Source organism: Aptenodytes forsteri, unplaced genomic scaffold, assembly GCF_000699145.1.
Source record: "Aptenodytes forsteri isolate BGI_AS27 unplaced genomic scaffold, ASM69914v1 Scaffold8, whole genome shotgun sequence".
NCBI classification, from domain to species: domain Eukaryota; kingdom Metazoa; phylum Chordata; class Aves; order Sphenisciformes; family Spheniscidae; genus Aptenodytes; species Aptenodytes forsteri.
The window spans coordinates 7,226,871-7,243,716 of NW_008796218.1; the positions used below are offsets into that span (position 1 = coordinate 7,226,871).

The 16,846-nt window shown below is 36.0% G+C and overlaps 1 protein-coding gene across 8 annotated transcripts in view; it reads right to left on the reverse strand.

Annotated features, from left to right (window-relative positions):
• MRVI1 (murine retrovirus integration site 1 homolog) overlaps positions 1–16,846 on the reverse strand; it is an 83,828-nt gene that overhangs the window by 25,170 nt on the left and 41,812 nt on the right. For 7 of the 8 annotated variants that reach the window (XM_019474528.1, XM_019474530.1, XM_009288824.2 and 4 more), the window contains 6 exons: positions 11,863–11,963; positions 8,961–9,031; positions 2,992–3,165; positions 1,922–1,999; positions 1,398–1,447; positions 927–968 (listed from right to left, as the gene is read on the reverse strand). In XM_019474528.1, coding sequence (XP_019330073.1) covers positions 927–968; positions 1,398–1,447; positions 1,922–1,999; positions 2,992–3,165; positions 8,961–9,031; positions 11,863–11,963 — 516 coding nt within the window. The remainder of the gene's footprint in view (positions 1–926; positions 969–1,397; positions 1,448–1,921; positions 2,000–2,991; positions 3,166–8,960; positions 9,032–11,862; positions 11,964–16,846) is intronic. The other variant, XM_009288823.2, reaches the window with a different exon arrangement.

Genomic DNA, 16,846 nt, shown 5'->3' on the forward strand with positions numbered 1-16,846 from the left:
AGCAATCCTCATATAGCCAAGTTTCTCATCATCTTAATGTAAGGTTTGCCTGAGTGCATGCATTTAACCCTGTATCTTATAGCACTGTTACTTTCCTTTGATTGTTTTCCGTTAGTCCCTCACTTCCCAAGGGAAAAAAACATGGGCTTGTACACTAAGTTAAAGCACATATTGTAATTTCTCTCTTTTTACTTTGTGTGCAGTACCATAGATTATAATTTGGCTGCAATCTCTACAGGAGAACTGGCAAAAGAATGTTTGCCTATACCTTGGCTACTTTGATACAGAATCTGTATTTTGTCTAAGGGCACCTGTGTCAGCAATTTAAGGCAACCAACATACAATCTAACTGTGGGCTCTGCCTTAGATACGTTGCTACTCCTTTCCTTTATATTTGCTGCTCCAAAATTCTGCTGCCATACTGTTTTTTCTAAGTATTGCCTAATCCACTCACAGCAAAATCTCTTTAAAGGGCCATCTGACAATACCTGAAAAAAATTAGGAAGCATTCATATAAACTGCTCCACCAATAGTTGTGTGGAGCAGTAACATCCCATCAGTGGTGAGGAACACGAGATACAGTAACCTCTTCCACTGAACCAAAGGTGTCTGTAAGAGGACGTCTGTCTAAAACACCAGCATACACCAAAGTGGCTACAGTAGATATTTTTACTTTACTTATAAAGGTATTTAGTATATGATTTTAATTGAGCTAGAGCAGGGTGCATGATAGGATGTAAAGGCTAGCTGTAAGCCCATTGTCCTCCACTACATTTGCAGGTGCTTCACAATTTCTTACAGCGGTATCATTTTTCTTTTCAGTCAGTGAACAGTCTTTTAGCCTTTTCTAGTCACATAAATAACGGGCATATGTGTGCTAAGACAAACAGGCAGATTTTGTTCAACACTTAATGTGAAACACTTACCTCTGCAGTTTGCCTGTCATCCTCTTTCACAGTTCTGTTATTCTAGCAAAAAAGGAAGAAAAAAGTTGCCTTACAAGGTTATCTTTCACATCTATGCTGCAAATGTTAGATATAGATATTAATGGATGAACTTTGAATCTCTTAATTTTTAGACTGCTTGTCACATTTATTTATGAAGTAATTTTAGGGATTAGTTTTTTCCATAGATTAGGATTATATTGGATCTTTTTCCATTTTCTACACTTAACATCTCTATGATCCTTCAGCACTTGTCACCTCATGGATTTTTGTCTTCAGAGTAAACATTTATTAGTCACTCACTCTGCAGAAAAAACATATCAATAACCCAATCTTGGTATATAAAATGGTATTCAAAACATCCCATTTTCCTCAGGGACTAACAGGACAGCATAGTGTAATATAGTACTGTAATAACCAGGTTACTGTGCAGACTATTCAGCTCTTTCTTACCTGCCCTGGAGATCCTGACTCGACACTAGCGGTTGTGCATGCATCAGACCCTAGAAAGACACACACATAATTAAGGCATATTCTGATGTCTTGCTCAAAATTTTTACTACTACAGCATTAGCAAACACATACATGCACAGTTCCATGTAATATATTAAGGACAAAATTTAAATGTGGAAAATACTATTTAAAAGGGAAAAAAAAATCTAAAATATAGTAAGTGAAAGATCATTAAGATCCCTTCCAACCCAAACTATTCTATGATTCTATGATTAAAGCTTCTGAAAACCCCATTATTGAAAAGAGTAAAAAAATAGAACATGTAACCTAGCAGCACCACAGGAATAAAAATATAGTACAAAAAAAAAAAGTAAAAATATATATTATGGGCATTCATGAGCTTTGTCATATTCAGGAGGATATGCTTGAATCTACAGATTTTGACTTCTCCTCAAGAAATATTAAAAAATACATTTTTGTGAGCTTTTATAAGTTAAAGTTTGAACCTGCATAGATCATTTTACCTGATGGAACTGGAAGAGTGAGAGAGTTGCTCCGAGATGCTACTGGTGAAACTTTAGGACTAACTGTAGGGGAAACTGCTTCATTAAAACAAAGACAAAAACAAAAAAAAGGTCATTTTACTTTCTAGGCTTGTAGCTTCTGAATTTTTAAAATTCAGATAAGTTTAAAACATGAATATCATAGTCATCAATCATGAGTTTGTCCAGAACCTGACAAGTCATTTTAGGAACCTAGAGTAGGTTTTATCTCATATGCCTGCCATAAACAAATACAATGCTGTTGATACACAGAATCCTTATTCTCCTCAGTTTTCTGATACTGTAAGCACTGCAGAGAAGTAGACACAAGAGAAGGATTCACAAGGAATTTAGAAATTAAAAAAAGGAAAATTTAATTTTAAAAGGTATAGTTGTTTTTTTTCCTCCAGAAAGTGTGAAGCCAATTTTAAGATAGAACTTTGTTTTGAATTGGCATTTCAAAGCTAAATGAAAGTCCTACTTCATGATAAAATGGCATTTTGTCCTAGTTTTCAAACACTTCATATGAGGGAAAAAAGATAATTTCAACTGACATTCTAGAACAAAACATTTTATTCTGCTGTTTTTAAAGGAGGATCTGGTCCATTCAGCTTAGTTTATGACTATGTTCAGAATAAAAGTCTGTGTAATTATGTCTGGGGGGAATGTTTTTTCAGCAGTATGAATCTTGCCATTAAAATTTCATTTTATGTACAAAAGGAACTTTAGGAAGAAAATCTTCACAAACAGAAATTTGTGACCATTTTTTAGATTCCAATAGAAATACTTCATGCTTTCCTGTTAAGGTGTTTGCAGTGTGTCATTCAGGCACTTGAAATCTTTACACCATCTTCCACTGTTACATCTGAATATAGAGATTGGTCATTTCTGTTTTATACGGAATTGTGAGAAGGGGCAGAGGGATTCTGACCTTCAAATTAACAAAGTGTATGTATACAGTAGCAATGTATGCATTACAGTAGATGCTTGTTTGAGCCTTTGCAGATCTTTGAAGTAGAATATAAAATCCTGTTTTCATAATCTGCACCTACCTGTGGGTGACTCCGGAAGGCTGCTTCTTGACTTTCTGCCTCTGCGCATCAGAAACCTCTCGCTCACTTTCTTTGCTTCTTCTAGTAATTCAAGGTTCTTCTTTTTGTCTTCCTCTGATATTTTGACATATGGTAGCTGATCATTTACCAGATCAATCACATGACCACTGTTGTCTGGGTAGAAAACGTCAGAATTAGAGCTGTACCTCATATTTCCAGATATGCTGTGGCATTTCAGAGTAGCAAGTACAAAACGTACCTATAAATTCAGCTTTGAGCTTGCATTTAACAAACATTAATGTCTGCTCATTTCTAATGTTGTTATATTCTCAAGTTTAGAGCAAGTCCTCAAAAACACAGATAACCCACTAAGATTAAGTCACTATGATCAAAGATGCTCTGATATGTGAAACTAGCTTTTCTGGCTGTGTCCCCAGTACAGTTTTTCTAATTTATCAGTAAAAGCAGCATTAGATCCATCTCAACTAGCAGTCACGGCATTTCTGTCGTAGACTCAGTTTTTCCATGGATTTTGTATGTCCAGTTTTTCAAGGCTAAGGTCCCACAAACTCACCCAGCAAAGATTTATGCACACTAGTTTTAAGATACAGGTGATTCCATCAAATAATCTACAAAACAAAGTGCAGCGTTTGGAAGTATAAAGATTTTATTCTATGCAGATAGAAGAGCTTTTCCCACAAATACAGAAGCAACAGTAAAGCTGCATCTGGCAAAGCTGCAAGCAGAAGAAGTTGAATAGCTAAAGCCTGAGAATTATAAAGCTATTTCAAAAAGCAAATCAATCTCTACCATGTGGTGGACCTGCACGAATTTTCCAAAGGAATTGCAAATCCCATTAGAATATCCAATGGTTAAAGAAGGCATTGTTAGAGATTGCTTTTCCTCATGCCCACTTATGTTTATAGGTTAGATATGTGACCCAGGAGAATGCATGGACCACAAACTGAAAGCCGCTGCCTTACACTTAGACCTTTAGATTAATGCACTGTTTTCTAAACAATTTTTAATTAGTTGTAGAAAGAACCCATTAATCCCTGGCTTCCAAATTGGTCAAACACACTAAACTTTGAGCACTAATTTTTACAATTCCCCAGGCTATGATTAAGCAAAGAATGTAGCTTGTTGTCGGAAAGGCTCTCTGTGTGAGTTGGTATGAATGGCTTCTACAAGCATCTAGGCTTGTATGGAGAAAGAGTTACCTGAAAACAACAGGCCAAAAAAAGGAAACATATATGCTGACAAGGTAGTGTATGCAAGTTTTTCATGGGTTGATAAACTCTACAGACTAGTAAGCTTGTTGGATCTGCAAGAACTGATAAACAGACCACCAACAGTCTGCTCAGTCTGTACAAGGCCACAGGCACACACTAGCATCAACAACAGACTGCAAGTCACACATTTATTCTCAGGTAACTCTGAGAAAATTTGTAACTGTGTGAGTGAACTAACGATATGAGTGAATAAGTGACTGTGTCATGTAAAGAGTTATCTGGTATTAGTAACAACTTGATCACATTAACAACAGCTTAGTGAATAAAATGTGTTCTAAGAAGTATCAGTTGTGACTGTCTCTCTCCCCAGCTTGATGATGAATTTATAACGCTGTTTTGCAATAAGAACAACTTACTAAAGAACAGCTTGGGTAAGGGGGAGGGAAGTCATCAGGTAATAAGAGAAACATATTTTTAAATTTGACAAGAGCCATTACAGAACAATCAGTCTTCAGAAAAGCTAAGGACGTAAGTAAGCAGCAAAAACTCAAGGGTTTTTGGTTTGTGGGTGTGGGGTTGTTTGGTTTGGTGTTTTTTGGGTTTTTTGGGGGGAAGGGTTGTTTTGTTTTTAATTTCCATAAATTTAGTTCCATTTCAAGGCTGTCAAAATGCATGCCCACAGATTGGATATTCTTAAAGCAATCTATTTTTAATGAAATATCTTTTGTTTTACACTATGATTTGTGTGTTGAAAGTTTGAGAGAAGGACCTCCCATGGCACTTTCCTTGGGCCAGCAGAAGAGGAAAGCTGTAAGGCATGGTAATTTCTATCTTCCTTGAGCAGATGAGTTTTCCTCACTATACTCAACATCTTTGCCTCTTTATATTTGCCTTGCCTTCTGCCTCTTCATCACTTCCATTTCCCTTCCCCTTTGCTGCCATTTCCTCTTTTCCCATGAATTCCCTTTAGTTTCTCCTGCTGCATCCCATCTCAGCACCTGCTTACAAATGTTCAGAGAATCACTTGTTCATTATTTCAGGTCTACAAGTTCATGATTTTGTACATGTCCATAAAATTATGTTTCTTTCAGGCAAGTCAGACCTCCAACAGGAGACATTTTGTAACAGAGTTTAATTAGAAAATGCCTAACTTAGAAAAGCAATATCTTAGAATCATAGAGTAATTCAGGTTGGAAAGGACTATTGGAGGTCACCTAGTCCAACCTGTTCAAAGCAGAATGAGTCGTGAAATCAGACTAGGTTTCTGGTCTTTCAAGACAATCTGGTCTTGAAAAACCTCTAAGGATGGAGATGCAAAACCTCTCTGGGCAGACTGTTCTAATGCTTGATTCTATAGTGAGCGAAAAATTCTTCTTTCTACCCACTTAGAGCTTCGCTTGTTTCAAATTACGTTCATTGCCTCTTGTCCTCCTGCCATGGGCCTGAATCCGTTTTCTTGATAATCTTCTCATCAGTATTGAAAGGCTGTATTAGGTTTCCCCTAAAGCCATCTCTTCTCCAGGCTAAATTAGGCCAGCTCCTTCAGCCTTCCCTCACAGGTCAAGTGTTTCCAGCCCCTGGACCATCTTTGTGGCCCTCCGTTGGACTCACTCCCATTTATCAACACCCTTCTTTTATTGGAGGTCCCAAAACTGGATGCAGTTTTCTAGATACAGTCTAGAGTGCTAAATAAAAGGGAATGAACACTTTCCTTGATCTACTGGCTAAGCTTCTATTAGTACAGTCCACAATACTGTTAGTCCTCTTTGCTGCAAGGGCACACTGCTGGTTCATGTTCAACCTGCTGTCTACCAAGGCCTCCAGGCCTTTTTCAGCAGAGCGGCTTTCCAGCTAGCCAAGCCCCAGCCTGTATCTACTGCAAGGGGTTATTTCTTCCCAGACATAGGACTCTGAATTTGTCTTTGCTGAATTTCATATGGTTCCTACTGGCTCATTCCTCCAGCATGTCTAGGTCTCTCTGAATTGCAGCACTGCCCTCAAGCATGTATTAATTAATCTCCCCCAATTTGATTTCTTCTGCTAATTTGATGAGAGTGCACTCTATCCTCCTCCAGTCATTGATAAAGATGGAAAGCACAACTCATTTTCTTGAGTGGGTTCTAAGAACACAGCCAAAGGCCAGCCGCAGCAGCTGGAACAGAAAGCAGGCTTGAAGCAAAGCTCTGTCTTCAGCAGAATGACATCTGGAAAGGTTTGTTTCTTTCAGAGAACCCTCTCCTTTTGCTAACATCTAGGGAGCATATGACCAACCATCCAGTCACAACCCTCAGAGCCAAACTATCCAAACAATATTTTACCTGTCCAGTTGTCCACCCATCCGGATCGTAAAGCCCTAATTTGGATACCAGATTTGGGGAGCAGGCAGGGCCGGGAGGGGAGCAGCTCTTGCTGCTGCATCTCTGAATATGGAGGGATAATCATTCTTTTGTATAAGTCTGATTTCTGTAAGTATAGTTCCATTAATTTATTTAGTTTCCACAAGTTTAATTACCTTTAAAATCAACTGCTGGCAAGCAGGATAGATTTTAAGTGTTCCAGTTTCCCTTAAGTGGATCTGAGCTGATTTACATGGATCTTATCTCCATCTTAGTTTTATAGGACATATAAAGGAAGTTTCCCTTTGAATGCAAGCAGCCAAAAACCACATTTTACTCATTAATTTAAAGGACCAATCACAAAACTGGAGCAAATGCAAGAGAAGTCACAACTCTTTGAAGCCTCCTAACAATCTTTCAGTGGGCTTTCTCTCAACTACATTTTTATAGGCATACTGATGCAACTGAGTACCCAGTTACGAAAGCTTCAGAATCACAAACTAGTAAGGATTAATTCTGACTGTTACTGATACGAATAGTTAGCACCTTCTCTCTGCATGGCTGAGAAGCTAACTCTAGTACAACAGTGGAAATACTACTTAGATAAAATATTTTATTTTCTTATTAAGAAAAAGGCAATGCCAAGGATGTTCTGCTAAATTTAAAAATCTCCAATTGTCTATTTGTGTAAAACTAGTCCAGGATCCCAGGTTTCTAAAATTATTATTGTATTTTTGTCATGTCACAAATATCAAATTAATTCCAGCAAACTAACCCTCATAAATCCACAAAAAGGGAAATGAAATGTGTAATAATACATTAAATTCTGCTGGAAAGGGTTCTGGCCTCTCTGTTTTGACCACCGGAAAGAAAAAAAATAAGGTATATACACTGTTAATAGCAGAGATAGTTTGGGTTACTTTCAGAGGTACCTATTATTTTTTTCTTCATGCAATACCTCCTATATAAGAGAAAGTAGAAACATACCTATAATTTATATAAAAAGGGAAAGAACCCTAGGGATGCATGATCAGCAGACCAATGCTTATAAGAAATATTTGCTGAGACTGCCAGGAATCCCTTTGCTATTGGAAAATTCAGAAACGCTCCATGAACCCCCATGCCTATGTTCAATATATTGATCAAGAACAACTCCACACTTCTGAGTTTCTTAATAAAAACACGTGAAGAGGACTTATTAATCAGAGCCCTTAATAGAATCTCAATTACTAAAGGCAATCTGAGCTGATAAAACAGAATTTTTATTCTGAATATTTTGAGTATCGGAGAAGTAGCAGGGCTCTGACATTTGCTGGTGCTTTAGTAATGAAAAAAAAAAAGATACAGATGCATCTGTTTCAAGATGCCTAAGAACTAGGTTCCTTAGTGATAGTAGAAAGGCTGCTTCCCTTTAAAAGCCTCTAGGAGTATTGGAATAGTCACCTGATAAGCTTGGTTTTAAGTCTGTCACAAACACAGTATTTTTTTTAAGTTATGCAATGATCACACAAGTCCATGATTTTACAGAAAACTCTTTTCATGCACAGCATAAAGCAGTGATAATTGGCTCAAATTAAGTTAATGGCTAGGATAAAGTAACATTGTTGTAAAGATAAAAATAATTTTTAAAATGTATTCTAAATTCCTGACTTTACATGTGATAGTATAACCATTCTATCAACTCTGTTCAACTTTTACTTTACAGGAAATACATAAATGGAGACAACAATCCAAATGCAAACATATTAAGACTAAGAACTGATGGGAGCTTTGCCACTGACTTAACAGGATGAGCATTTACCTCAGTTTGTAGTACTCACAAATCTGCATCCACACCATTAGTCCCCTTGAATAACAATTTACTCCACAGGTAGCTATCGGAAAACTAATAGAACTAATTATGTATTAAGAGACTTCAGAAAGTGAAGAAAAGAAGAAAATCTTCCCCTGGCTAGCTGTTTTCCTTTAAAGTTTAATCTGATATGATAGCCAAACTAAATAACTTGAGACTTAAGTGTCTGTTAAGCTCCTTACTAAAAAAATTCCAGTTGTTCAAAAGTAACAAAACCAGTATTACTGAACAGTATTTTGCGTACAACAAGAATTTCAAGCCTGTATATCTCCAGCCTTCTAAAAATGTTAAGCTAACACACTAATCTAACAACTTTATGAAACTAACAATATGAATATTTCCCTGGATCTGTCTGCATACAATCCACTTATGATCACAAACTCATGATCACAATTCAACATGCTAGCAGTATTCCCTGTGCATGCATTACAGACAGTATGCACAGGAAAAAAGCTGTAGTCAATACAGTCAGACTCCATATTTAGGTCTTTATTGCATGTCACATTTTCTGAGAAAACATCCTAGCTTAAATGAATAATCACTTCTTACCAACAGAAGTCAATGAACTTGTTGGATTCCTAGTGGCACGGTTACAATGTCTCCTATGAGGACTACGAGACCTAGAGAGAAAAATTAACAAACAAAAATTATGGGAGTATGCCACCAAAAAAAAAAAAAGTTCTACTTCTCTATAAAAATTTAACATTAAAAAGAAAGCTCTTTTCTTTGATTAAAAAAATGAAAACGAAAAGGTTTTATTGCAATTCCTCTCATCTCCAAACAACTGGAAAATGGAGGAAAATTGCAGAAACAAGGAAAATTACAGAAATTGCTCTCACAAAGGAGTTCTGACATTTGCTGATAACCTCATACACTTGATTGATAACTTTTGATTTCTCAGAAAAACTACATTTCTTTAGTTCATTATCACGACTTAAAACTCATGTAAATATGGTACATTGAAAAAAAAAAAATAAGTCTTTGTAAATTGTTAGTGCTTCCTAAACTAAGTTTTATGACTGAAATAATTTCTTAGGCTCCAACACTGACACTCCCATATAGCAATACAGGAACTTTCTAGACTGAAAAGCAGGTGAAAGTCTCAAATGACTGCAGAAAATTAAATGCTGATCCAGCAAATAATGCTGCTTTTAAAGGGCTGCATTGTAATTCTGACTCTTAAATAATCTTGAAGTTTGGAGAAGTACACTTTAAAAGTACAAGCAAATTATAGTACAGATTTATAATCAATACTTTCTGATTAGTTTATTCCCATATTTTAAGTCTAATGGCAGGTCAATAAATCAAAAACCCCAGGTCAAGAAGTATGCTTTATCAGAAGACTGAAAATAACCTTAATTCAACTCAAAATTGAATTGAAGTTTTCAACTTCAAACAGGATTATTATTTACATTCAACAGCTTACTTTCATGTATGCTTAATCTTAAGGTGGTATTCTTGCCCTGTTTACCTGAATGGGCCCAAACATTCGCTTCAAAACTCACTGTACTATAGTATTCAAGCTAGACATTTAAGTTGTCCAACTGTCTAGCTTAGAAACTTTATCTACTTGAATTTTCAACTGATACCTATTTTCTTTCACAAGATCAGGAACGTGGTCCTATCCCAGTTTCCAGGTGCTACAGAAGTTTCTTTTGCAGCTCCACCAAAACAGTAAGGAGGACTGAACAGATACAAAGGAGGAAGGGAAAGAAGAGAGCTGGAAAAGAAGCCTACACTTGTTGCACCTGTGTTTTAGATAGAAAAAAAAGTCCAGTAACTCAATTTCCAGTGCTTTCAACTCAGGACTTCAAAAGAACTGAGCATATCTTAACTGGCTTTAGAAGAAAATTTTAAAGATGCTGACTAATTATATCATGATATTCTAATATTAATATCTCAGAATATTAACTTATGAAACAAAGTTAGCCAGCAATGCCAGACTACCAACAACTTTTGTAAGAAAAGAAACAATATACAATAACAGTAGCTTCACCAGCATCACCTTAAGTTATATAACACAGTATGTGTTTTAAGTCAATACCAAGATAATATGCACAAGACTGGAAGGTAGATTTATTCTGAAAGACATATGTAATATGCTAAACCTGTCAAAAGAAGGTAAGAAGCATTTTCAGAAGTTCATAAAACTATAAAAAAAAATAGAATACTTGAAAAAGCTATTAGTAAAAATTGCTAAGTATTTTTATGATATTAAGCCTTCCTTGGAAACTTTCTGCCCTCAAAGATAAGACTTATTATACAAACTGTCATACATTGCAAACCTTCCTTCTTCATTAAAACACACTTTAGTAATTTAAGGATCATGCAAACAGACTGTTTTTAAGAACAACACTGTTGCTGCATTTTCTTTTCAATAGACAAAACAATTACAACAGATTGCAAGTATTATTGCTACAATGTCTATTTTTCAGCACGATACTAAGAATATTGTAATAAGACGGTAATATAGCTAGTTCTTTATTTCAAGAAGGGAACAGACAACACAGGCTTTGTACATAAGATATACACATTTGCAAGAGTCAAAGACATAAGATATACACATTTGCAAGAGTCAACACTGATGGCTGAGCATATACCCTGAGGAACTTACAACTTTAGTATTTAAAAAACAGTAATTTTTTAAAGTCTTAAAAGGATTAATTTCCTAACTCTACATCAGTCTACAAAGTTCTTATTGGTTCAGTGGAAATATTTATATGATTAAAGGCAAAACTACTGGTGTACATATATAATTAGTCAACCAGAATTAGGGATTTAGCTACTGAATTGAAAAACTTCCATGGGGGGGAATATTTCAGGAAACACGAAATGCTCAGTTGTACTTTTTTTGGTCTCAGTTGCTCATTGACTGGGTCTAAGTAAAGGTTAAAATTTGGACAGAAGGATAGTATTGCGCATTGCCATCCACAGAACATGAGGAATCCAACTGTCAGTCACCCTTGTAGTAGGTGTAGGATTGTAGTGCACACACACACCACTATATGTCTACAACAGGATTTGACCAAGCAGTTTTTTTCCTCACCAGGCCATATTTTATTTGCTAGCAAAAGGATGGACTTCAAAAGTTACAGCTTTTAGTCCAAATTTTGCAAAACTTTAATTTACATATTGGTTTTAGTTTCAAATTATGCTATTCTGAAAGATAAGAAAGTTCATGTAAATTTAAAGTATACTGAGTCAGGTTGGTAGGCTTAGTATTATATGAAACTCTACCCTTTTAGTATCAATTATATTCCTGTGTCATTCCCCCCCTTCCCTGCATCCTAAAAATCATCATCAAAATGCGAAGACAATATGATCAAATTACAAATAGAGATACAGCAATAATATGTTAATACAATACACATTTCAAAACAATATTTTAGAAACACAGCTCCAGGAATTACTGTACAATTTATGCATAGATTGGTAATGTATTATATAGTACCTGTTAACCAGATTTTTATCAATTTCTACATCTGGCGGAACAGCATTCTCTGGAAGAACAATAGAAGGTGTACTGCATGTTGTCCCTTCAACAGTAGTGTCCTGAATGGTTTGTGACAAATACAAAAATGTAGTTAAACAGAAATTCAAAACACTGAATATTGACACTCTATGTGGAAAACAATGTGTATTGCTCAATTTAGCTAAAAGAGAAAATGACTGAACTAAGTGAGAATTAGCTCTTATTTGATAAAACAAATGTGAATTAGAGGCCTGTACTTAAATTGCTAAAAAGAGATGATGGAGACCCAGAATATTTGTTTTCTTTACAAATTTTAATGCATGCAAGCTAAATTCAAGAAGCATGGAACTAATGAGAAAGCTTTGAAATGGCAGACAAACTGATTTTTCACACAGCGAACCATTCCTCTACTGAAGTACATGGACAACACTTTGTGAACTTATGAGCTGAATGCAAGAGTGAAAAGCAGTTATGTAAAACGGGGCTAAATTAGGCACACAAAACCTCCAAATGGTACTAGTGTGCAATGAAAGCTTGAATAAATGCAGTATTAAGTGTACACATGCTATCCAAAAAAACAGAAAACAATTATAAGGTTATCTTGTTAGTGTTCTACTTGGTTTTCCCTCCCATTAATTGGAAAAATATTTTTTAAAAAATATAACTGCAATATTTAATAAAATACAACATAATTTTTAAGTGACAAAACAAACTGGCACTGAGTATCAATGTATGCTTGCCTTCTTAAAAAAGATGAGAACTTGTCCCTAGAACTTAATCCCACACCTTCTACCACAATGATGCCAATCAGCTGAAGAGAAGGAATCTGTTTCTTGTGAGATATCCCAAACGGAGATGCATCAAGTTGGAATAAAGAACTGTGGATTTCTCATATGTAGTCAAAAAAATGATTACTTCTCGCCCACGTACTACATTCAGATTCACCAAGAGAAAAAAAAAAAAAAAAAAAAAAGGTTTTGGTTCAAGGAAAGCAGGGTTGCAATCTGGTGTTTACAGTCAGTCAAGAAGTTGAAAAAAGTGATTCACATAAAATCATGCAGAGGGGGGAAAGTGTAGGCTCCTGTTAGAAGTTGCAATTTTTATTTTAGAGTACAAACATGAGATAAGTAGAACATACCATGGCAGTGTGAGTTTTTATAGCTGGAGGGAAAGCTTCCCAAAAGTGGCAGGGGACTGCCATCAATCAACTTGTAAAATTTAAAGAATAATTTGTAAATTTGTAAATCCTAATTGCTTCTGTAGGCATGGGTATGTACAAGTATTTTATTTTATTTAGTTATTTGGAGTTTAAGTTTTTCTTGAAACTACATCCCAAAGTTTCATAAGAAATTTTTACTTCAGTTGAGGAGGAGAGGAGGAGAGATTTTTCAGTTGGAAGGGACCTACAATGATCATCTAGCCCAACTGCCTGACCACTTCAGGGCTGACCAAAAGTTAAAGCATGTTATTAAGGGCATTGTCCAAATGCCTCTTAAACACTGACAGGCTTGGGGCATCAACCACCTCTCTAGAAAGTGATGCTTCTGAATTTTCTAAAAGAGCATGTTTGCTATCCATGGCAAAGCCAATTACATTTAGCTGTTATAAACATAATTTTGCTTTTACTGAAATAGCATTTGCTGTCAATTTTGCTTACTCCTTTTTAAGAATGTTTACCTACTAGAGGTTGACACAAGTGTAATGAATTCAGAATAACATTTATTTTAGTAATATTCATTAAATAGGCAGGTAATAAAAAGCTGTTATAAAAGCACTAATTTAGGCATTTACAGAATGCAGCATGTAATAGCTCACAGTTTAACAAGTCAACATTTTAGAACAGAGAAAATTAAATAATTTCAATTATTTGAAACAAAGGCCATCAATGAATAATTGTTTCAGTCATCTACGGTCATGTGGAGAAATTAGCATAATCATAAGGTTTGTTACAATAAAGAAGTAGCCAAGAGTATAAATTGAAATGGAATTACATACATCCAGAAAGCTAACAGTTACATGACTGCTAATATCCATCAGATACAACAGAACTCCTTTCAACATCTCTCCCAGTGCTGCGTTTTATTCTTGTTGAAATAATGTATTTTCTGATCAGTTCAAAGAACTCTAGAAGCATTTTGAAAATGGTATAATATTAAAGTATATAGCATAATCCTTCTTCCTCTGAAAGGCAATAAAATATGCTTTGGTTTGGACATCTGATTTAGGATTCTTGATTCTGTTGTAAATAGCAGGGTTTTTTACTAAAATAAATACATTCCATGCAGTTCCACACTTCTATACTCATAATTCTCATATGACGTTCCTCGGCAAGTTCACATTGTCAGTAACAGGAGAGCAGGATGGGAAACATGCCAAGAAAATAATATGAAGATTTAAGTTTAAGAAAAATATCCTTGTAATATTGGAAATGTTAGAATGTAAAAGCATGATATATTATGATTCAAGTGTACAACTGACATTGTATGATAATAGTTTGAAAGCAATTTTTAGTAATATTCTTGAAAATGTTACTAAGTAACAATGTATTTTGTCTAACAGTCAATGACAAAAATTCAGGTCGCTACCCTGCTTGTAGGGCAAAGCAGCTGAGTACACATGCACATTGTTTATACTAATCTCATGACTGCCAAAGAGCAAAAGCTTTTGAATGACGTAACATCAGCCTTAAAGTCACTCAAGTCCATTTTAGGACTCTAAAAACAGCTCATTAAAAAGAAAAAAAAAAGAAAAGAAAAAGAAAAAGGCTATAGCCAAGGCTAGTTCAGGTCAGGTAAAATACATTAATCTTGGTCAGCAGCTACAGCAGTTCAACTTCTACACAGGTGGAAACTCATGCCTCTTGTCGTCTAAACCTATTGTACATCTGTATAGGAGAGGGGCAGGAAGAGCTAGAGCATGAAGCTCTTTGCAGGGCCAGCTGGCTTCAATCAAAAGAAATCTTTATACTCTGAAGAGTACTCAGGCTGCTACATGCAGATCTTGGAAGAGAAGTTTTAACAGGAAGCTTAAGCTGTCTCACAGTTGTACATCTGCACAAAGATGATACAGAAGTTTTCCATCACTCTCCCACTGCCTGCCTGTAACTGCACTCTCCGTGTTAGCTTCCAGACAAGTCTGCTCTTTAGCTATTCCCAACAGCTGCCTCATCTCCTAGTACCAGTGACTGCCTGCTACCAAGTCTTTGCTTCCGTTTTGTCCCAAGCCCTCCTCCCATAAAAACATAGGGTAAAACTGACTCCACCTCTATGGCTCAGGTGGGAACTGAGCCACATCCATCTACAAGGATGATCATGTGCCATCTAGTCTTGCAGGGAGGCTTGTGCAGGGCAGAGAGGATGGCACATGCAGTTTCGTCCATAAAAGAAGATCCAAGAGGCTCAGGGATACTCAGGGTGGATAGGATCTGCAGACATTCTGGCTGTTAAGCTCTACCATGCCCTCACAAAGCATACAAAAAATGCGTTTTTAGAAGTTTTATAATCCAGCCAAATTCAGATGGATTTGATCAGTAATGGGGGGGGGAGGGAGGGGGATCTCTGTGCTAAAAGAGCTCCCCTGCCAAGACAGTCAGATGATAAAGCTTTACTGTCTACCACCTGAATTCTTTAAAGCATTGGGGGGGGGGGGGGGGGGGGAATCCTCTGCCCCCTGCCCATTTTCTCAGAACATGAAACTAATTAAAGGTCTGGACTGAATTTCAGAACAAATTTGGCCTGAAACAGACACTTATGTGAAAGGCCTCAGAAAAGTTATGCATCTCAGAGTGCAGTCTTTTGAGTGAGATGGGGTTTTAAATAAGTTTAATTTTAGATGTTTAAGTGAAATGTTGAGCTTAGAGTTTAGCAATTAAGGTAATGAAATTCAATTGTTACTGCATCTAGTTGAAACAGACAGGAGAACAAAGTAAACATGGGAGATCTTCAGAACAAAACAGATAACATACAGTGATTTGATAAAAGTACAACACAAATTTAAACTGGAATAATAAAGAAATGCAGAAGCTTGAATGATGGAATAATCAGTATACAAGAAAGATTATGAACATCTGAGACACACTTTTCCTCAGCAGTCAGAAGAGCCAGTAAAATAGCGTTCAGGATACAAAGAGAGGAGAAAGCTGGAAATAGAAATAGGGATTTTTTATTTAAAAAGAGGGAAAGATGGCAGCTCACAACCAACCGTGAAAGTGTAGGGAGATTTATAGGCCACTATAAATCTTAACATAACTGGTAAGGATCTATTTTCTTTGCTGCAGGTACACATTACACGTATAGAAATTACATTTTTAATACTAAAAACCTGAAATCAGTTTTGAAGGGTATCAGTAAAAGCATATTATAATATTATATTATTCTATGTGAAATAAATCTAATTAAATTAAAATATGGAAATTATTAAAAATAACATCTGACGATGAAGTTCTATGATTTATGGTAGGAGAAATTATTCTGTATAAAACTTCTAAAATGTTCAATACTTACTGTTACAAGACAGCACACAAACTAAGAGTCCAACTACATACTCTTAATTCAAACAACATTTCAAACAAGGGGCTAAAGTTCTTTGAATTACGCTAACTGCCCTCACACCTGTGTTAATGGGAATGTCACATCTACTTCCCTCAGGAACACAGAGCTAATGAATACTTTGATGAATGTTATTTAGAGTTAGTCAGAATGGTGAACATAGACTGCTGTAAGAAATACTGAAATGGAAAATCATATTTGTTTTCTCAAAATGAATTTGAGAAATATAACCCAGGTCTTCCCATCATGTTAAAGTTCTTGAAGTAAGCAAGAAACTACATAGAATCATAGAATAGTTTGGTTTGGAAGGGACCTCTAACGGTCATCTAGTCCAACCCCCCTGCAATAAGCAGGGACATCTTCAACTAGAGCAGGTTGCTCAGAGCCCCCCGTCCAACCTGACCTTGAATGTTTCC